This window comes from Aphidius gifuensis, linkage group LG1 (genome assembly GCF_014905175.1).
Source record: "Aphidius gifuensis isolate YNYX2018 linkage group LG1, ASM1490517v1, whole genome shotgun sequence".
Taxonomy (NCBI): Eukaryota; Metazoa; Arthropoda; class Insecta; order Hymenoptera; family Braconidae; genus Aphidius; species Aphidius gifuensis.
This window is the reverse complement of record NC_057788.1, coordinates 4674456-4696750: the sequence shown is the minus strand read 5'-3', so window position 1 is coordinate 4696750 and position 22295 is coordinate 4674456. Positions and strand designations below refer to the sequence as shown.

Here is a 22295-nt window from a genome sequence, read left to right as displayed (position 1 = left end):
ATTTGAAAGGTTCATTATTAACGAGCTTGTGATTTTTTTTTTTTTTATAATAATGTCAACATTGTTCATTTTTATTTCACAATATTTTTGTACATAAAAGGATTAACCGGTTTTAAAAAATATCATTGCTATAAATTTTATTATTTTTATTTATTTTTACGAGCTCGAAAATTTTTTTTTTATTTTTTTTAGACATTGTTACCTTTTTTTTTTTCGTTTCATTTAATCACATCTTGTGACTGTTACAACATCATTACAGCATCGTTAAAAATGTTTTAAAAAAATTACAAAATAATAGTAGTAATAATTGTATTTAAATGCCAAATGGTATAGAAAAAAATGATCATAAAAATAATGAGATTACAAGAAAATTGATGCATCAAATATTGAAAATTAAAAAGAATAAATTATATTGAACATTAAAAAAAAAAAAATGTACTTTGTAATTTCGAAGGCTCTTTGTTTAAATTTGAAATGAATTTAAAATTATTGATTGACCTTGAGTTAAATATTATAATTTATATTCAAAAAATTAACTGACATTAAATTACAAAATTTTGATGGCTTAATTTGCCTCAAATTTATTTATATATCTACATTTTTTATAGACTAGATTAATTTTTTAAAATAAAAAATATCTATTTCTTTATTTTAAAAGATTAGTTAAATAAATTTCTGACTTGAGCAAGTTAGTAATTGTTAGTAATTATCGTTAAGATAAAATTTTATGTATTATTTCATTATTCAAACAAAAAACTAAAAGAAAAAACAATTATGATTTTTTTCTAAGTACGTATAATTTTTTTTTTATTTATTTTGTTGAGAGATAAATGTTTCTGACATTGGGTTCGTGCCATTTAACTGATTTTTGGATGGATAATAACAGATATGTTTAAAATTTAACGAGAAAGTCTTGAAGCGACGTTTTGTTTGAAAAAAAAAAAATTAAATAAAGAGAAGGGTTGGTAAGTGTATACAGATTGAAAAATAGCAAGAGTACCGATTGCAAAAATGAATGAAGACAGTCAGTCTTCATTTGCAAACTGCAGTGTATGTGTATGTGTGTGTGTGTGTGTTAAATAATTAGAAAAATATTAACAATTAATTGAACAATATTAATTTTATAATATTCATGGGGATTCAGTTTTATTTGCAATTTTATTTGACTTTTAAATCAATGTGAACTAAAAATCTTTTATTTATTTATTTATTTTCATTTATTTATTATTATTTTATTGTACTCTATTACCTTTTGTGATTATTATTATTTTTTTTCTTCTATAAACTCCGGTGTATTTTTTTTTTATCGTCAAGTATTTTTACAGTCTTGACATGAATTTTTTTTTATCTAAAGTTTAAAAATCTATTTAACGATTTTTCTATTAAATCATGAATAATTTTTATTTTTTTTATTTATTTAATCATAAATAATAAATAGTTAAATATTCATTTTAATTAATTTAAATATTTATATAATATAAATTTAAATATTAAAGAAAAAAAAAAAAAAAATGATTATGTTGAAAATATAATTTTTCTATATTTTATAAATTTTTAAAAATTAATTTTTATTTGTTTCTAAAATATTTATATTATCGTTAATAATTGTTTAGTGTAATTTTTTTATTTAGATTTATTGAATTGTGATAATTTGTTGGTTAAAATTTTTTAATAAATCAAACGTTTGATTTTTTTTTCTTTTCAATTTAAGCATGTTTATTGAACTTGGATGTATTCCATTGCCAAATAGTTTGTTTTGAACCTGACATTTTTATGATAAACTCAAGATGTTCATGATGATGCTTATTTATTTTTTTTTTTTTTATTAAATATATTTTTTTTGTATTATATTTTAATAATTTTTCATGTTTATTTTCAATACTTGTATATAAATCTTTTAACGAAATACCATCTAGCTGAAAATCGATGATTTTTATTATTTAAAAAAAAAAGCTTATTTGATTATTTTTTTAAAGTTTATTATTGATTTAATTTTATTCACGGATCTTTGAAACATTTAACAGTGTCAATTTTAGGTTTAATCTATAATTAACAACTAAACCACACACTTGCATCATTGCCAAGCCCAACATTATTCAACAAACAAATTGTCTGACAGAAAATAACAATGCCACCATGAATTTTTCATTAAATTATCAAAGCTAAACATTTTAAAAATTATAATAATATTACAAGTAATTTAAAAATTTATAAATTCATTTTTAAATATTAAAGCAACTATTTTTTTTGTATTTTATTATTTAAAAACTATATAAATTTAATGAATTTATTTTTCAAGGATTATTGAATTTATTATTTTTTTGGCTAATATTATTAAATTAAATAAATACTTAAATTCATGCGCCAAAATGAATACATTTTTCAAGCCTTCGATTATTTTAGGAATATCATTTAAAAATTATTATTCAAGTATATATACATTTCTAATTTTTAATTTAATTTTAAATTTCAAGGTTCTTAAAATATATTCACTGACTAGACTAACACTAAAGTTAAAAATTTAATTAGAATTAGTCATTTTAAAAGCTTGAATTTGTAAATTTAAAATTGCCATTGTTTGCTTGAAATAAACAAATATTTATTTCAAAAATAAAATTTACAAAAATAATAAAATTTTAATTTTCCAGATGATTGTCAATACAACTGTAATTTCCTCGTTTATCATGGAGAAATATCGATTGACAAAATAAAAAAGATCAAGTGATTCCAAATAAATACAAGATAGAAATAAAATATAAAAATACAATAATCATAAAATGATAATTAAATGTGTGTATAATATTAAAAGGATATTAAATATAAAAAAAAATCATGACAGTATCATATCAGTATCAAGTTGCAAGTTCGACAAGTGGAGGTTTTACAAGACTTTTATTCATGTGGCGTGGTTCACTTTACAAACTAATTTATCGTGAATTACTATTATTTTTATCATTATTTGCATTAATATCAACGGTATATCGTAATTTTTTAAACAGTGCTGATAAAAAAAAATTTGAAAAAATTGTTATTTATTGTGATACATTTATTGGCTTGATACCACTAAGTTTTATTCTCGGTTTTTATGTCACTTACGTGGCTGCACGTTGGTGGCAACAATACATGGCAATACCATGGCCAGATAAGTGAGTATTATTATTTTCATTTTAATTTTATTATTAACGATAATAATGAATTGTTAGTATTTTTTTATTTTTCATTTTTAATTAAGCATAACGTAACAGTTTAATATTTTTAATTAACAATTTATATATGCTTATTCATTGATGTTTTTTAATTTTTAAAGAGTCATGCATCTTGTGGCACTTTATGTTACTGGAAATGACGATTATGCACGTATGCTGAGACGATCATTAATGCGTTATCTTAATTTATCACTTATTTTGGTACTGAGATCAATTAGTTCAGCTGTTAAACGTAGATTTCCAACTCTTGATCATGTTGTTGAATCAGGTATGATATTTGATTTATAATTTTTAAATTTAATTTATATATGAAAATAAAAAAGGTTTAGATTGTGATCTTAATGTTGGTTTATCATATTAATATATTATTCATTTAAAAAAATAAAAAAAATTAGTCAATTTATAATTTATATACCTGTGATTTAATTTAAAATTAAAAAACATTTGACCTTGGTTTTGATATTTATTTTTCTGCTTTCACATCTGCAGGTTTCATGACCTCACTTGAGCTCGAACTTTTCCAGTCAGTTCCAAGTTTGGAATTTAATACATATTGGATACCATGTACTTGGTTTATAAATCTTTTGAAAGAAGCAAGAAGATGTCAACGTCTTCCTGATCATCAAGGTCTTAAAATAATTATGGAGGTTTGTCATTTATTAATTGTTATTTCCATATATAATTATAATTATATATTTATTTATTTTTTTTTTCTTCGCAGGAGTTTTGCGAGTTTCGTTCAAAATGTGGACTTTTGTGGAGCTACGATTGGGTAATTATATTCAAACAATGAAAATTATTAAAAATATTTAATTCTTATTATTAAATTAATTTTTTTCATTTAGGTATCAATTCCTTTAGTGTACACCCAGGTAGTAACACTTGCAACATATAGTTTTTTTGTTGTCGCATTGGTTGGCAGACAATTCATCGAGGGAAATGAAAAACCTTTTCAAATGGAACTTGATCAATACTTGCCTCTATTTACAATACTACAATTTTTATTTTTCATGGGATTGCTAAAAGTTGCTGAACAATTGATAAATCCATTTGGTGATGATGAAGAAGATTTTGAATTAAATTGGTTAATTGATCGTCATACAAAAGTATCATATCTCGGTGTTGATATTCTCATGAGTCGTTGTCCACCACTTGTTAAAGATTCATACTGGGATGTTGAAGATATTACACTTCCTTATACTGAAGCTGCTGCTACTTATAAAAGAAAAACTTATCGTGGAAGTGTTGCTAATATGACGTATGTAAAACAAAATCTATCATTAAATTTTCTAGTTTATTTTTTAAATTAATTTATTGTATTATTTAGTGTACCAGAAGCAAAACAAACAATGTTTTTACCAGAAATAATTGAAGAAGAAGAAAATGATAATCGTGCTATTACACCAACAAGAAAAATGTCAAATGCCAGTTCAGCAACTTGTTCACATGACAGTCCTATTATAATTAATAAAAAAAAGTAAATATATAATTAATTTTTTAATATATTAAGTTGAATAATGATTGGTTAATCTAAATATATATTATTTCTAATTTTAGTCAGTATCATGGCTCTCCTTCAACAACACAAAAAATTCAACGTGATTATTTTGATACAATTGTACAGATGGATGAATTAAATTGTGAGGGAGAAACTGGCCATTTGTCGAATGGTACGTTAAAGAAAATAAACATGACAACGCCAAAATTGGAACAGAATCGCAAACGATTTTTACCAGTTATGCCAAGACTTTCGAGAATTAGTCTTCAGCCATGGCCGAGTGCAACGAACCTGGAAGAGAGTACATTATCATATGAAAATTCAAAGCAAAATAATGATGGTTCACTACAACATTCATTGTCAATACAAAATCCATCACCTTATAATATTAATATAACTCGACAGTTGACTGAAGATAATGATGATGTATCAGCTAATGATAATGATAATTGTTTTGTTAATTCTGCTTTTTCAAAAGAAATTAATGATGATTTAACAACTTGTAAAAATTCATTTGAAATGAATGATTCATTGTCATCTAAAATTTTAACAAAAAGAAAAAGCTCAAATTACATTGCCAAGAGAAGAAAAGTATTGCGTTGGAGACGAACATTCCACAAAACTACTGCACAAGTGCGTAGAAAATCTATTAATAATTTTCCATTAGAAAAAAAAAAAAAATAATTTCCAGACAGATGATAAATATCTTGATTATAATCATGAAAATAATGATAATATAGAAATTAAATAAAATTATTTTTTGAGAAAAAATTTAGCAATAATAATTATAATAAATTATGTTGCATAAATTTATTGATAAGTTTGATAAATATATAATTATTTGATAATGCATTTTTTTAAGAAAAAATTATTAGTTGGACCAATTGACATTTTAAATATATTATTTTCTTTTTATTTTTTTTTAACGATGAATTAAATTAATTTTAAAAATATTATTCAGATATTAATATTGACGAGAAATTGTACAAATATTGTAATTGTAATATTGACTGGTTTAGATGTAAATTGTTTTTAATTTTTTTTTGTCTGTCAGAACAATAAATAATATGATAATGTGGTTTATTTTTATGTTTTTTTATTTTTCAAGTAGTTGTCTATATTTTTTAATTATTGTGTTTTTAATTTTTTAATTATTTTGTTTTTAATTTTTTAATTTTGAAAATTGTTTTTATGAGAAGACCAAGTACGAGCAATATTCTTTGAGTCCCTTTTAACTTGGCTTACCAAAAAAAAAGGAAAAAGCTTGATTATTAGCTAAATAATTAAATATAAATTTCACATAAAATTATCAATATATCCTCAATTGATATAAAAATATTAATAATAAAATTTTGTCGACAGCCAGTTTTATTTTCTGTAAAAATATAATAATATATTTATTTTTTGAATACATAATCTCTGATAAAATGATTTAAAAATACATCATTATCAGTTTGCCTAGCTGCTTGAACTTTTATTTTTTTTTCTCAAGCAATCAACAACACCTCTCCCTGATTTTGTTATTTTAAAAAATCGATTAGTAAATTAAATATCTACCTATTAACATAACTAATCGACAAAAAAACCCCGGACTTTGTTCTTTGCCAGATAAAAAAATAAATTAAAAGCACAGCTGTGGCATATTTAGTTATTGTCTTGTAGTCAGAGTGAAAAGATCCACGTAAAAATTGAAATTACAATTGTTCTTCTTGTTTAGAAAAAAAAAAAAACAAAAAAACAAATAGACTATGACTGTGTCATATCAATATCATCTTGCTCATTCAACAAGCGGCGGATTTGCTAGACTTTTATTTAAATGGCGTGGATCACTTTACAAATTAATTTACAAAGAAGTACTTGGATTTCTGGTGCTTTATGGTGTTATATCAGCAGTATATCGTAATCTTTTTGATGACTATTATCAGACAAAATTTGAAAAAATTGTATTATACTGTGAGGCGCTTGAAAAAATGATACCTTTAAGTTTCATTCTCGGTTTTTATGTGACTTACATAATCTCCAGATGGTGGACACAATATCAAACAATACCATGGCCAGATAAAATATTACATCTATTGTCATTATATGTATCTGGCAATGATGAGCATGATCGAATGATGCTGAGATCATTGATGCGATATGTTAATTTATCATTGATATTGGTATTGAGATCAATCAGCTCTTCTGTTAAGCGAAGATTTCCTACTCTTCAACATCTTGTTGATGCAGGTTTGTAAATTTTTAACAGCTTGAAAAAATAATTCATAAATTACACAGAGGTCTTTAAATTAATGTGCAGGTCTCATGACAACAGAAGAACTTGAAGTTTATGAGTCAGTGCCAAATTCTGACATAACAACTTATTGGATACCCAGCACATGGTTCATGCAACTTCTCAAAGAGGGTTGTCAACAAAAACGTTTTCATGATATTCATGCAGTTGTTTATATTGCAAAAGTATGATTAATAAAAAATTTAATATTGATAAAAAATATTAAATTAAAATATAATTGTAATTTATTTTTCAGGAGTTTGATTATTTTAGATCAAAGTGTGATCTCCTCTGGAGTTTTGATTGGGTAAATTATTAAATCACTTTATTATTTATTTTTTTTGATAAAAATATTTGTTTATTTTTAGATTTCTATTCCATTGTTGTACACGCAAGTTGTCACATTGATGACCTATGGATATTTTTTAATTGCACTAATTGGCAGACAATATATTGATGCATCAAGTAGAACACTTGTAAAAGGACATTTACAAACAGAACTTGATAAATATATATCTCTTTTTACTGTTTTACAATTTTTATTTTTCATGGGATTATTAAAAGTTGCTGAACAATTGATTAATCCATTTGGTGATGATGAAGAAGATTTTGAATTAAATTGGCTTATTGATCGTCATACAAAAGTATCGTATCTTGGTATTGATATGATCATGAAAAATAAATGTCCTTCTTTAGTCAAGGATAAACACTGGAATGTTGAAAATTTTTCACTGGCTTATGATGATTCTGTTATTGATCTTAAAAAGAAAACTCATCATGGCAGTGTTACCCATATGAAGTTAGTTAATTTTCTTTTCATTTAAATTTACAAAAAATACAAATTTAATTTTTTTTTATACATTTATTTCTTTTAGATTTCCACGAGATAAAAAAGAAAATATTTCTGCTCCTGCTAGTAATGCTGACAATGGACCCACTATCACGTATTTCAATGTTTAATTTCTTTTTGTTTTTTAAAATTATAATCATCACTTGAAAATAAATTTTATACACCTCAACAATTGTTTGTTACATGTTTTATTTATATGTATAATTTATCTCTAAAAAATAATTATTATAATAATAAAATAGATACAATAATAAAAGTAAATTCATCTAAAGTTTATTGGTGTTTTTTTTTTTGTCTGTTTGAAATTAAAATTACTTGAGATCTCTTTTACCAGCAGCTGCAAAAAGATCTTGTGTTTCAATTGAGATCTCGCTCGATCTATGTCCAGTAAGTTAATAAACACATTGCTAATTGATCCGATGGATATATTAATTTATTTCACACAATAATCAAAAATGGAAAAAAAAAAAAATTAAAGATCTCTCATGTTATTATTAATTTAAACAACAAGTCTCAGATGTAGTTGGTATTATTTTTTTTTTAAAATAAATATATCTTTGAATTTTAGAGAAACACGTAACCTGCTTTGTTAAATGATCAAATATTATTTGATCGTTCAATAGTGCTACAATGAGCCATAAAAGTTTTTCCCTTGGTTAAAACCTAAAAAAAAATTACAATATTATAATAGTTAATTTATTATTAAAAATTAAAATTAAAAATCTTACAGGAGCTTCTTCTTGATTATCTCGTGAAACACAAATGTATCTATAAAAATTAAAATCATTATCAATTACTGTTGGCAAATAATTAAAAAATTAAATTGAGAATATTTTATTGAAAAAAAAAAATTACCTTTCGGCTTTGGAATCATCAGTATATGGAAAAAAATCAACTGGATTTTGAGAATTTGTAAATGAAATTTCATTGTCCATGATTATTGGATTTTTTTTCACAGATGAAGAGTGACGATAATCGTAATTGCCAATAATATTACTCATTGAAAGTGGTGGTTTTGGAGTGTCATTGTCATCTTGATCTGACTGAACACATTGTGCTTTTAATCGTAGTACACTTACATTGTGATCATCCCTTAAATCTTCAATTTTCATTTGATATGTTTCAGCCAATTTTTCAAGTTTATCCTCATGCTCAATTTTATCATGCTAAAATTTTATGTTTAATTGTTATTAATTATTTATGAAAAGGTTACTAATTAGTTTAAAAAAAAAAATATTTACATCTATTTTTTGTCTCAATTCATTATTTTCTTTCTTCAATGATTCTATCATTTTTTCTTTGTCATTGTTAATATTAAATTCACTTTTATATTCTTTTAATTTTTTTCTTGAATTTTTTTTATTTAAATTATTTTTAGATTCATTGTTGGACGAAGAATCAATACGTTTTATAAATGTTTCAATTTGTTTATGAATTACATCTGATTGTGGCAAATTATCAGTGTTTAAAATATTTTGTAATTTATTTTCATCAATACGAGATATTATATTTGATAAATTTTTATTTTCAATTAATAAATTTGAATATTTTTTATCTAAATTATCATTTGAATATTTGTAATTTTTTAATTCTTCATGTAAATCAATAATTTTATTTTCTAATTTTTGTTTATCTTTTTTATAATTATTAATTTCTTCATCTAATTTTTTTATTTTATTTATATTTTCATTTTTAGTATTTAGAAAATTCATTTCTTTTCTAATATTTATTAATTTTTCATTATTTTTGTCGAGTTGTAATTTAATATCTAAATTTTCTTTTTGTAATATTTTTATTTTTAAATCTTTTTCTACAACAATTGCTTCAGAATCATCAACTCGGAATAATAATTTATCTTTTTCTGATATTAATTCTGATATTTTTTTCTCTTTTTCATTTAAATTGTTTATTAAAATTTGATTGTCTTTTGTTGATTCTTGATAATCATTGTGCAATTGGGTCAATCTTTAAAAAAAAAATTACAACAAATTAATAAAACATATATCAATTATAATTTAATAAAAAATTAAACTTACTTTATTGTTATTTTACTATTTGTTTCTTTAACATTATCAAAGATAATAGCATTTTTATTTAGCTCATCATTTAATTTACGTAATTTAGAAATTTCATTAGCTTGTATTTGCAATTTTTTATTGTAATAATTTTTATCTTCTTCCATTTTATTAAACACCTGTTGTTTTGCATCTTCGGCACCTTTAAATTCAACAAATTATTATTAACAAAAACAATATATATTTAAAAAAAAATACACTACCTTCAAGAGCATTTAAAAATTTATTAATTTCTCCAATTGATTTTTTTATATAAGTCGCAAAAGCATTGTCGGATAATTCATCTTCATAACGACAATCTTCATAAAATTCTTGATATTGTTTTTTCAATAAAATAATATTTTCTTTGTAATTATTTATTTTATCATTATTTTCTTTCAAGTCGGCTTTTAGTTCATCAATTAGTCTTGTTTTTTTAGTCTTAAATAATTTAAAATAATAAAAAAAAAAACATTAAAATATTTTGATAAATTAAAGCACGTCATAAAAAAAATTAAATGATTAATTTTTTATTACCAGTTTATTTTCATTGTCTTTATAAGTATCTTCAATAATTTTAGATAATCTTGATATTTCATTCTCATGATCTGTGCATAAAAGTGACAAATGTCTTTCAGCTTCCGTTGATTTTAAATAACTATAAATCAATGTTTCGATTCCTTTTATTCCAGAATTAAAACCAGCATCTTCTACTAATTTATTTGTATCATTTATTTGTTCCTAATTAAATTGCCCAATTTTATTAGTAAATATAATACAAGAAATAAATTTTTTAAGCTATTATTATTACCAATAAAGTATCTCGTTCATATCTTAATTCATCAGCTTCATTTGAATTGTTGCGTAATTTTTCAATTTTAATTTCAAGATCATGACATTTTGCATCGTGTCTTTTTTTTAATTGATCAATTAAATTTGTTCCCTTCGATAGCTATTATATTTCATATAAAAAAAAATTATATAAATAATTTTTTTATTTTAAATATTCAATATAAATGTTACCTCTTTTTTCCATTCTCGAAATTGACTATCATGTTGTAAATTAATTTGATATAATTTTTCATTTGTGCTCTTCCCAAAAAGAAAATAAATTAATTAAAATATTTTCTCATTGATTAATAATATTTTTAATGTTAATTTTTATACCTCTAGTTTTTCTTTTAAATCATTCATCTTAATTACTTGTTCTCCTACTAAATTCTGTAGTGTAATATTAAATTCTTTCAATTCTTCAAGTTCAATATTTTTTTCCTTTAAATAAAATTCACTCAATAAATATTTAATTTATTTATTTAAAAAAAAACTTTAATTTTTACCTGTATTTTATTTTCAAATGCAATTAACTTGGCTTCTTTTTTAATGATTGTATCTTTAGTTCGGCTATCGAAACTGCGAGAAATATCTCCTTGGCTTACTGTTATTTTCGATTTACTGTCGCTTTCAGACAAACTGTCATCCTCAAATTCACTTCGTTCAGCTGTGCAACTGTATGGACTTTCATAATTTTCATTGATCTATATAAAATAACGAATAAATAAATATAAAACAAAGTCTCAGTCATTTAAAATTAAAAAATACCGTTGTTCTTGAGTAAGAATTTTGACTAATGAGCCCTTCATTGGACAGTGTATCATCATCAGTTTTAGTGTCATACTCTTGATTATAATTATCCAATTTAATATCTGAATATTTATTAGAGATTGAAATATCACTGTCAACTGATAGCTCATCAATTTTTGAATCAAAAGTCTCTTCAGTTTGTAGACTTTTAACTGAAAAATCAACGACATCCAGTACTTTTTCATCAGACTCATTTTTATTTTGATAATAAACAGAAAAATTAGTCTTATCTCGTCGTAAACCCTGTGAAATTTAAATTAAAAATTAACATTTAATGTATTATCAAAACAATTAAATAAATTACCAATGCAATCAATTGTTTTTCTTGTTCTGGTGTAAATTTTAATGACTTGTATTTATTCAATTCATATCGTAATTGTTCAATTTCTTCTTGAGGTGAAAAATCCTTCAACACATCCAACAAAAATTCAATTGGCAAAATTTTTCCAGGCTAAAAAAGTATTTAAAAAATTTAAGAAATAGTAAATATTTTAATTGAATAATACTAACTGGTGAAACTCCAGTTACTTCACGAAAATAACGAAAATTATCAACGTGATTTTGACTCCATGCTCTTATATCCCAAAATGAATGATTAATTTTCAATCGACATCCTGATTTGACCTGTGATAATTCATCATTACGTATAAATAATTTGTCAATTTTATATTTTTTTGGTAAAAATATTTGTGAGCCATATTCAGCATATGACATTGTTTTTGTAAGTTGAATAAAACATTAATTTATTAAGTAGAAAATTAATTAAAAATAAATTATTATAAAAAAATAAAGAAAAATATTCAAAAAATAAATAAAAATGTAAACACATTTGTTTGAATGGTTTTATAATGACAGGTCATTACATGTTGTCATTGCCATGGTAACATTATTGCTGTTATTTTGTTTTTAAAAATTAAAATTAACAAATACGAGCTGTTTTTTCATTTAAAAAATTTCAACATTGCAATAATAGAAATTTTATTTGATTCTGGAATTCAAATTGTTTAGCTGTTTGATGATATAAATGTCGTTGATATAAAATTGAATTGTTTCTTGGTCGAATGGCTAGGAGGCCGAGTCTAAATTTATTCTGACCGATCAGGAATGCCCTGACCTTTGATTGGCGTCCCGCTTTTTATTTTTTTATTTTAATTAATTAATTTTTTTTTTTTTATTTCATCTTTACATTGACAATTGCATCATTTATTAAAAAATAATAATTATATATATAAAATAAATAGAATATCATTAATTTTACAACAAAAAATTTAATTTAAAAATAAAAAAAAAAAAAAAACTTATATATTCTTTTATATAAACAAAAAAAATGTAATTTATTTTCATGATAAATTTTTTTATAATTATTTGAAAATAGAATTAGCATAATATATATTTCAATAGACATCAGAATGAATCTATTTGTGAATGTGGTTTTGTCACATCTTGAAAAAGAAAATGTTGAATAGCTCGTGGTCTAGAGACTCTTTTTATTTTTTATACTTTGACTTGTATTTTCTATCATTTTATAAATATATATTGGTGTATATGTGTGTTTGTTAAATGCTTCAAGTGTTTGTTAAGATGTGTGTTCACCTTACAAATATTTTCTAGTCTATAGTCGGCGCCTTGGCATCATCTAAGTTTAGCTACATCTTCTCAGCTATGACACTTCTGGTGCCATTTCTAATCCCAACACACACACACTAAAACTCATCCATTATTCATACACAAAATAATAAATAATAACAATAATCATTTCCAAATATTGATAATATTTTTCAAGGTTTTTGAATTCCCACAAAAATTCCAATATAAAAATTTTAAATTTTATTTTTATCCTCATTTTTTTTTTTCGACAAAATTTTTTTATTTTTAAATTCAATAGTAAATTGGAAAGCTATATATATATTACTTAATTTTCATTCATATATTTATCTTTATTTAAAAAATTAAAATGAATATTTTTATTGGTTATTTAAAAAGTCATACTTGAAAATAATATAGAGTGTCATCATCAGGTGTGTTATCACTCCCTGAAAACTTTCTTTCTTCCTATGGAAAAAATTTTTATCAATATCTTCTCGATATGATTTATTTATTTCTTTTATTAATAATACATTTTTATTGACTTAAATACAACAGTTTATTTCTTTTTTTTTTTTGAATATATAAACTAAAAAAGACTTGCTATCAAAAGGATTTTGTTTGGTCTCAGCTGACATTGGTATCATTTTTATAAATAAGTCAACATATACATGTTGGGTAAAGATGAGAGTTAAGGTATATGAATTTAAAAAAAAAAAATACATATAAAATACACAAACTCTCACATTAATATAATTTCATATCAAGGGTTTGTTTGTCACTGTGTAAACTTTGTTCTCGAGGTGTTCTTCATGATGATAACCACATTGAGAAAATATTTTTTTGTGCCACCTTGAAATTCAACTGAAATGAATAAATAAAATTTAAAAAAAAAAAAAAAATACTCTACTATGATTGTTTATATATGTGAAAATTTAAAAAATTAAAATGTATTAAAATTAAACATTCTTTAGATTTATATAGATGGGTTATTTTTAAATTGTGTTAAAATACATTTCCGCATTTCGAATTTGTGTGTGTAGGTTTTTTTTTTTTAATCTATTTATTTATTTTTTTTACAAGATGCTATTTAAATTTATTTATGGCTTGTGATATTTTTGGTATATTTAAATCTTCTATAGACTTTAAAACTAATTCAATATTTCGTCCTGGTTTTATTTGTTAGCTTTTTTTTTTTTTTTGCTACAGGATATCGACGAGTAACCACTTGACATTATATATCTAATGACTCAACAAACTCATTCGAATTACTCGCTTTAACAAAAATCAACTTGCATTTTATGCAAACTATTTAGTATTAGTGTACTAATTATTTAAATTCATATAAATGTATATATATTTTTTTTTAGTTAAACAATTTAAATGATTTCTTTTTTTTTTTTTAGCTTTTTTTCGAAATTTTTAGATCAATTTTTTTGTAAATTTAGTAGTACAGATATATATTTATCTCAAATAAATATTTACTTTTTTCATATAGTTGAAAATTAAATTTGTTTATTCTTTTTTTTTTTTATCAAAGATTTTTATATATTATTTTATTATTTTTTTATTATCTTTGTGATTTTTTTTTTCCCTGTTTCCTGCTAATAAATCATCAGCTTCCATCATCCTGGAGATATAATATTTGACATTTCCCCGCATACGCTAATATTTTTGACGGAAATAAAATTTTATCATTAACACGTGGCGTTTAAATTTTAGTTAATTCAATTTAGTGTTTGATAAAATTTCAATGACACAGTAAATAATTATATATATAATTTTTAGTTCTCTATATGAACTCAAGTGTACTTGACCTATTTATCAACAGATTGACTTGATAAATTTATTATAAAAATGACAATCTTTATCAGTCATATAAACTAAATTTATAAATTATCTAAAAAATGAAAAAAATGAAAATCTTTTTATTTTTAGATAATTAAACTAAAGTTTAAAAAAATTAAATAATTATAATAAATTAAAAATAAATTATTTTTCTTTATTTTATAATTTAATACAAAAATATAAATTAAATTTTATAAACTTAAATTTAGAATATTTAATGAATGAAATAATAAAAAAAAAATTTTAATTTATTATAATTTATTGTAGAATTTTTTTATGTCAATGAAGATTGTAGAAAAAAAAATATATATAGGAAAATTTACGGTATACTTAATCGAGAGTCACAAGTGCAAATGCACATGACTCACTTACATATTCAAAGTTGTATTGGCAAAGACATGCCAGTTTTTAGCTATTTTAGTACCACCAACTGTAGCTTTACAAGTACGATACGAAGAAAATTTTAAAACGTTAATATGTATATTTATTTAAGTAACAAAGACAACTATGTGTGTGTGTCTATGCTCTGTAATGCAGGTCGTGGTTACCAACGATGCAAAAAATAATGAAAGGTGATAGGGTATAAGCCAGTGCACTACAACGCAACGACAAGACACAACTGTCTTTAAACAAATGCTTCAATGCTAAACTTAGAGACAGTCTAAAAATCATCCCCCTCTTTTTTAATCTTTTTTTCGAAATTTTTTTTTTTTACTACAAAGTTTTTTATTACTTATTGCATTACAATCTATTTATTTATTTAATTTTTTTTTCAACTATTTAAACTATAAATATAAATAGAAATTCAATGGAAATTTTTTTTCTCATTTACTTTTGATAATTATTTATAACAATTTAGAGTAGTTTAAATGAAAAAATTATATCTATATAAATTGTAGATTTTTTTATGTTTTAAAATAATATGTATAATTTTTTTTTGATATGATGGATACAGGTAAAGATATTTAATGTTAAAGCGAGTGCCGAAAAAAGAAAAAATCGTAAACATAGGTCTCCGCCAAACGATAACACAAAACCGTGAAGGCTAAATAAAAAAAAGGCCATTTTTCCTAGATATAGAAATTTGTTTTTGACCATTTGGGATCGGTTTAGCTATATAGCTAATATATTGAAGGTGAGAACCTTTTTTTTTTTTTTTCTAAAAGAAAATAAAAATGAAAGAAAAAAAATACAAGGGTCTTGGCGCAAAATTATAATTTTCAAGACCTTTTTCTATAAAAAAATAAAAATAAATCTTATCATTGCTAGATCGAACCTACAATATATATTAACATAAATATATATTTTAAAAATTAACACAAAATTATTATAAATATAATTTCCAAAATGAAAAAAAAGGCTATTTATAAAATTAACACAATAAAATTTCCATCAAAAATAAAATCATTTGTATATATATCTTTTTCCTCGTTACAAAAAATGATATAATTAAAGATAAATTTAATTGTGTGAAATTTTATTATTGTATAAATATTTCCTTGTATTGCGTCATATAAATAATGTTTAAATTTTGAATGGATGGAATGTGATGTGACATGGTCGGTAGTTTGTTCAAATATCCCGGGATACAAAAGTATAAAAATTATTATTATTAATGCCCCCTCATTTTCTCATATGTGTAAGACAACTTTTGAACATCTTATCGAGAAGATACACTGACACTTGGTTTCTCATCTTGTACTAAATTAAAATGAATATATAATCATAACAACGGCCCCATGTACTGATAAGATAATACATTTTTTTATTTTTTTTTTTGTTATAAAATTTTATACAATTTATTTTTATATAATTTCTATTGTCAAGTATACTCCAACACTAAACTGATATGTACTTACTTCAGATAACATATGTTTTAAGTATTTTGACATTTTTTTTTTTTTATTAATTTTATTTTTATTATCAAAATACAACAATGATTGATCACTTTTTTTTTTTTTTTATTTATTTATCAAGATATATGTCTGCACGTGTTTTTTTTTTAATTTTATTTCGGTAATCTAATTACACTTGTGGATTATTTAACTGCAAAATTATGTTGGTTTTTCGTTGTAATTATCGTCGTCGTCGTCACAGTTGTCGAAGAACGATAACGATTGTGTGTACGAGTTGACGACACTCGGTTAATGACCCTCTTATATATGTTGAAAATATATTTTTAAATATTTTAAAATATAATAATAATATCGTTATTATATTTTTGCTAATTTGTAGTTACTTTGATGTATATTAAAAAAAAAAAAAATTGAATGTGTGTAAATATGTTTGAATGTTTTCAAGTGGCGCTAGGCAAATCTTGTTGGTTTTGCTTATTTTTAAAGACACTTGATAATGACTTGACAAAGAAAAAATTAAGGTAATTTATATACGTGTTTGATTACTATTTAATTTTTTTTTTTTTTAAACTTTGGCTTATCATAAATAAAAAAAAATAAATAAATAAAAATACTTGATAATGTAAAGTTTGTTGAATTCAAAATTATGTATTTTTTTTTTTTTTCTCGTTTGGTATTTAAATTTAAAATTAAAAAACGATATCGACATTGTAGCAATTTTTTTTTTTTTCTTAAATTAAAATATTCGATCTTTTGACTCCAATGAAGCAATTACAAAAAAAAAAAAATTATCTCAACTACCATTTACCTGATAATGTCACCCTAAATTTGATGACATAAATTAGCGAAAAAAAAAAAATATATTTATCATGCCACGAGATTAAAATCTGAAAAAGGACAGAAAGATCAACCTTATTTTTTTTTTTTTTATCAAAGTCGTATAGGTCATGGAAACTGACCTATGATAAGATCCCAACGAAGCACATATATACTAAAATAGTATCATCCGTTATAATTTTAGAAAAAAGAAATGTTTTTTTTTTTTTTTTCCACCGGAAATTCAAAAAATCGCAGCGTTAAATTCTAGATAAAAATTTTAACGAAATAATTATTTTTTTTTGTCATTATCTAGTTGAAATAATTTCTCTATACATAAAAATAGATAAAAAATAAAATTGAGATTATAATTGAAATCAGTAGTTGCAGATTAGAAAAAAAAAATAAATAGATTAAAAATATAAAATTATGTCCATCATAGAAATAAAAAAAAAAAAAAAAATTTTAATTTGTCATTTGAATTGTTAAATTTCATATATATATTTCTTCATAATTGTTTCTTAAATATATTTTTTGTATTTTTCTAATATATAAATTTTATCATTTATTATTATGAAATAATTTTCATTCATACATTTAATACCGTTATTGTTTGTCCGCATGAAATCCCTAGAGTCGGATGTTACGTCCCGGATGTCGTTATTACGACCTCTGTAACCTCGATTTCTTGATTCAGCTTATTATCAAGGACCAAACTATTTGATATATTACAGTCTCGTTAAAATTCCACATATGAATGCGCCCATCGTATATACAAATATCGTAAAAATTATACTGTACAAATTTTTTTAAAATTACGTATTTTGTATTCGCCATGTAGCATATACAATATCGTAGCAAAATTTTAAAAACAAGCAATTTCCGTTGACTATTTCATTCATAAAAAATATCTTATTTTTTTCAGCATATGCCAGCTCAATAATATTTTTATAATATACATATCCAACAACACTTAAAGTGTACAATTATTATACGCACTTATCGCTGCTTATCTGTTTGATTTTTTTATTTCATTACTTTTTGATTTTTATATATACGGGTTTTTTTATTTTGTATATAATAAATTCAACTGACCCTCGGTGCATTATGTTTGCGTGTAATTTACGTTACGGCTTGTGCATTACAAGGACATCAATGTTAAGACGTTCGTCCCACATTTATTCAATTCACGACATTTTCAACACTATTATTATCATCATCATCATTTAATCACAATATTTTTATTTTGTTTTAACAAAGAAAGTTATTTATGTTTAATTATTTATTTTAAAAAATATATAAAATATCTTGACCTACATTAATCCAAAGACAAAAAAAAATCATATTAAATATATAATAAATTATATTTTATAATTTTAACTTGATGTTAATTTAAATTGTTACATTGTAATTATTATATATTTTTTCTTGTCAGTATTAAATTTACATGCGGTGAAAAATTATTGATTTCTGCGTAATACAGGTAGCTTCTTTTGTTTTTTTTTTTAAAAAAAAGGCTTCACTATGATACGTGTATATCCAATACGTGTGGAAATTGATTGGAGAAATAATATATACCTTGCAAAACCAAAAAAAAATGACCAACAACAGAGACAATGTAACGTATATAAAATAAAATCATGCATGCTAGAATTTCATTATGAAAAAAAAAAAAAAATTATAAATAATAAAAAAGAAAATAAAATTATCTGCACGACATATTGAATATAAATATATATTAAAAATTAAAGAAACAAATAATAATGAAAATTTTTTTGATTAAAAAAAATAAAAGCAGGAAGAGAAAAGAATAATTGAAAAAATAAAAAAAAAAAAAAACATTTGCATGAAAATGCATCACATGCCGAGACATGATATACCACACATATGAACACATATAAAAATATGTGAATTGAGTGAAGAGACTGTTTATAGATCCATTGTGTGTGACATAAAGTGAACAAGTCTTGGCATGTGGAAAAAGAAACCCTGGCTGGTGGTGACGATGGCCACACGAAGACGAACAACTCTTTTTTTCTATTTATTTTTTTATCATATATATTGTCTTTATTTTACTTTTCCCCATAATAATAATAATCGTTATTATTATCATCATCAGCAGGGTCAAAAAAAAATAAATAAAAAAAATAATTGCATTCATATGTGTGATCTGTGGTGCATATACTTTTTTTCTTTTTTAAATTTCTTTTTCTTGGTATTATTATTGTTGTGCAGTTTGTAGTTGTATTACAATATCACTGGTAATACTTGCATCATTGTCATCTGCATATATATACATACATTGCCCTCCTCATCATCATCATCATTCTCCACCATTGGTTTTTCTCCTCTTGTGTTACTCCTCAGTCCTCCTCCCAGCTATACAATATATACCAAAATTAATGCCTTATTCTCAAACACTCTTTAAAATAAATATTCTTACATAATAATTTTATTGCACAATCAAGTTTATCATGTCCATCATTAATTCTTTTATCATTACTTTAATTTTTTTTTTTAATTTTGTCATTTTTATAATTACCCCCTTTTTAACTCCCTCCTTATATATTTTTTAAATATGAAATTTATTTAATAGTTTACTTTTTTTTTTTATTTATTTATGTTTTATTTTATTTTTTCATATCCGTTGTTTTTTATTTTTTATTTTTTTTTTGTATATGCAACTTCCGGAATTTCAAGATGTTAAACAGTTACTGCATATTTTTATTGAGATAAAATTAATTGTGGTTTAATATTATTTATTAATTAATTTATAAAATTTAAATAATCATTGTAATTTTTTTTTGGAGTAATTTTAATATATTTTTAAACTCTTACTGTATTTTAAAATTTATAAAAAAATTATACAATTAAATAATAAAAAAGAATATAAATTATTTTTAATTCAAATTAATTTAAAAATAAAAATTATTCATAAATTTATGTAAATTTTAGTTTTTAATTATTATTAAAAATTTCTAAAATCAATTATTAATTTTAAACATTTTATTATTTACATGCATATAAATAATAATCTTATTTAAAAAAAAAAAAAAAAGCAACTTGTCATATTAAATATAAAACAATTAATTTTTTAATTATATTTCTTTTAAAATTTGTTTGACATTTTTAATAAATATATACATGCAGACTTGCATAGATCATTAAAAATGCATAAAGACCTATTCAGGTTTACACAGGTCTATGTAGAAGTTTACACAATAATAGCCTACATATTTAAGCATATATAAATAAATTTTAAATAAATAATAAATTAACAATAAAAAAAGGAGAAATTAAAATTCATTTTTCAATAGCTCAAGCACAATTGATTATTTATCTATTTTCTTTTTTCAATATAGTATTTTTTTTTTTGGAGTATGCTTTTGAAACATTGCTTTGTTAGTTTTTTTTTTACCCACTGCAGACGGTTTCTATGCTAGTCTATTGATCGTTTGGAATCGTGTCTCGTTGCCGCAGTGGACCTCATCTCACAAATAAAATTGCATACAGTTTCGTACAAAACTTACTGTATATGCATATACCTACATTTTGACACGGCACACTTTTGTCTGGTTTTGTCTGGCACTAATAAACGTCAGCAAATTTTATATACTCTCATACTTGTCTTAATCTTTCATCAGCACATTTTGCCATTTTTCCCATATAAAAAAAATTAACTATCAATGTCATTTTTATATTAAATTATGAATTTTTTTATTTTTTATTTGGCTGTTTGTTTGACTTTATAGGCTTTTTATTTTTTTTTTTTTTATTTCAAATTCCATTTATCTGATGAATGAATTAAGAGAGAATGGTATTTCAGGACATCTGTGAAATTGGCTGGTTTTTTGGGTATCATTAATTAAAACCCATACCACGTGGTTTAGACAGATAAATTTATACCAGACCTATACTTGTGTTGGTATAAATATGTGAAACATTATATCATAATTGACTTGCATTCAAGGAAAATTATTTTCATCATATTGTGCAAACTGATGCAATTTATATATAGTTTTTTTTTATTATTAATACTCAAAATAATTATTTATTCATTAACTATTAAACACTGATGTAATTTTATTATTATTATTATTAATTTGTCATTTTATTTTTTTAAATTGATAAGAAAAGAAAATTTCCAAATAATTTTTTTATCTGTTTAGGTAAAATTGATAAATTTATTTGTTTATGTGACGTAAAGAAAAATAAAAAAAAAAACCAACGTGTCATCCTGTTTTTGAAATATAAAAAAATAAAAAATATATAATTAATTCAAATTCCCACAGTTGAATAGATCATTATATATTTTCTGCAATTAAAACAACCAGTTTTCAATGTCTAATGAAAAGAAAAAAATAACAAACAAAATATAAACCTGTAAATTAGTTATTATAAACGCAATAAGTTTTAAATAAAATTTCCATCAAAGTATGTGGTTTGAAAACATTGTAATGAAAAAAAACAAAATATATATAAATCAAATTTTGTTGTGTCATTGATTGTTCTTTGTCAAGACGACACTGTATAATATCTACTTAATAGTAGTTCTCTGAAAAAATTGCGATTTCATCCGGTCCATTCGCATAATCCACAATATAAGCTCTTGAAATTTTTGAATTGAAAACCGGCTGCTTTAACCCCACCAATTCTCAGACAGCAGCAAA

At 22.8% G+C, this 22295-nt stretch overlaps 3 protein-coding genes across 4 annotated transcripts; 2 read left to right on the top strand and 1 right to left on the bottom strand.

Annotated features, from left to right (window-relative positions):
* Window positions 1–1037: 1037 nt before the first annotated feature.
* Window positions 1038–6120, top strand: LOC122861106 (bestrophin-4-like). The gene is made up of 8 exons (XM_044165285.1): window positions 1038–1056; window positions 2649–3146; window positions 3308–3474; window positions 3696–3853; window positions 3928–3978; window positions 4052–4464; window positions 4534–4683; window positions 4764–6120. The coding sequence occupies exons 2-8, from the start codon at window positions 2833–2835 to the stop codon at window positions 5386–5388; spliced, it is 1878 nt and encodes a 625-aa protein (XP_044021220.1). The 5' UTR covers window positions 1038–1056; window positions 2649–2832; the 3' UTR covers window positions 5389–6120.
* Window positions 6121–6452: 332 nt separating this feature from the next.
* Window positions 6453–7936, top strand: LOC122847864 (bestrophin-3-like). Its single transcript, XM_044145721.1, has 5 exons — window positions 6453–6933; window positions 7004–7161; window positions 7233–7283; window positions 7345–7775; window positions 7852–7936. The coding sequence occupies exons 1-5, from the start codon at window positions 6453–6455 to the stop codon at window positions 7934–7936; spliced, it is 1206 nt and encodes a 401-aa protein (XP_044001656.1).
* A 62-nt stretch (window positions 7937–7998) lies between these two features.
* Window positions 7999–16842, bottom strand: LOC122861105 (putative leucine-rich repeat-containing protein DDB_G0290503). 2 transcript variants are annotated; one of them, XM_044165284.1, is made up of 14 exons: window positions 16813–16842; window positions 11826–11972; window positions 11480–11764; window positions 11218–11415; window positions 11048–11152; window positions 10904–10972; window positions 10692–10832; window positions 10418–10621; window positions 10105–10321; window positions 9863–10043; window positions 9068–9791; window positions 8682–8992; window positions 8555–8594; window positions 7999–8489 (listed from the first exon to the last, which is right to left on the bottom strand). In XM_044165284.1, exons 1-14 carry the CDS (start codon window positions 16822–16824, stop codon window positions 8424–8426), a joined length of 2700 nt encoding a protein of 899 aa, XP_044021219.1. In that variant the 5' UTR covers window positions 16825–16842; the 3' UTR covers window positions 7999–8423. The 2 variants fall into 2 exon arrangements, with proteins under 2 accessions (XP_044021219.1, XP_044021218.1); XM_044165283.1 differs by lacking the exon at window positions 16813–16842 and adding an exon at window positions 12032–12371.
* Window positions 16843–22295: the final 5453 nt, after the last annotated feature.

Excerpts from the sequence above, each read along its gene's own strand:
- LOC122861106 (XM_044165285.1), top strand. The coding sequence starts at position 2,833 with ATGACAGTATCATATCAGTATCAAGTTGCAAGTTCGACAAGTGGAGGT. Across the intron at positions 3,147-3,307 it reads GCAATACCATGGCCAGATAA|AGTCATGCATCTTGTGGCAC; the intron begins GTGAGTATTATT and ends TAATTTTTAAAG. Across the intron at positions 4,465-4,533 it reads GGAAGTGTTGCTAATATGAC|TGTACCAGAAGCAAAACAAA; the intron begins GTATGTAAAACA and ends TGTATTATTTAG.
- LOC122847864 (XM_044145721.1), top strand. The coding sequence starts at position 6,453 with ATGACTGTGTCATATCAATATCATCTTGCTCATTCAACAAGCGGCGGA. Across the intron at positions 7,162-7,232 it reads CAGTTGTTTATATTGCAAAA|GAGTTTGATTATTTTAGATC; the intron begins GTATGATTAATA and ends TTTATTTTTCAG. Across the intron at positions 7,284-7,344 it reads TCCTCTGGAGTTTTGATTGG|ATTTCTATTCCATTGTTGTA; the intron begins GTAAATTATTAA and ends GTTTATTTTTAG.
- LOC122861105 (XM_044165283.1), bottom strand. The coding sequence starts at position 12,235 with ATGTCATATGCTGAATATGGCTCACAAATATTTTTACCAAAAAAATAT. Across the intron at positions 11,153-11,217 it reads CATTTGAAAATAAAATACAG|GAAAAAAATATTGAACTTGA; the intron begins GTAAAAATTAAA and ends TTTTATTTAAAG. Across the intron at positions 8,595-8,681 it reads GATGATTCCAAAGCCGAAAG|ATACATTTGTGTTTCACGAG; the intron begins GTAATTTTTTTT and ends TAATTTTTATAG.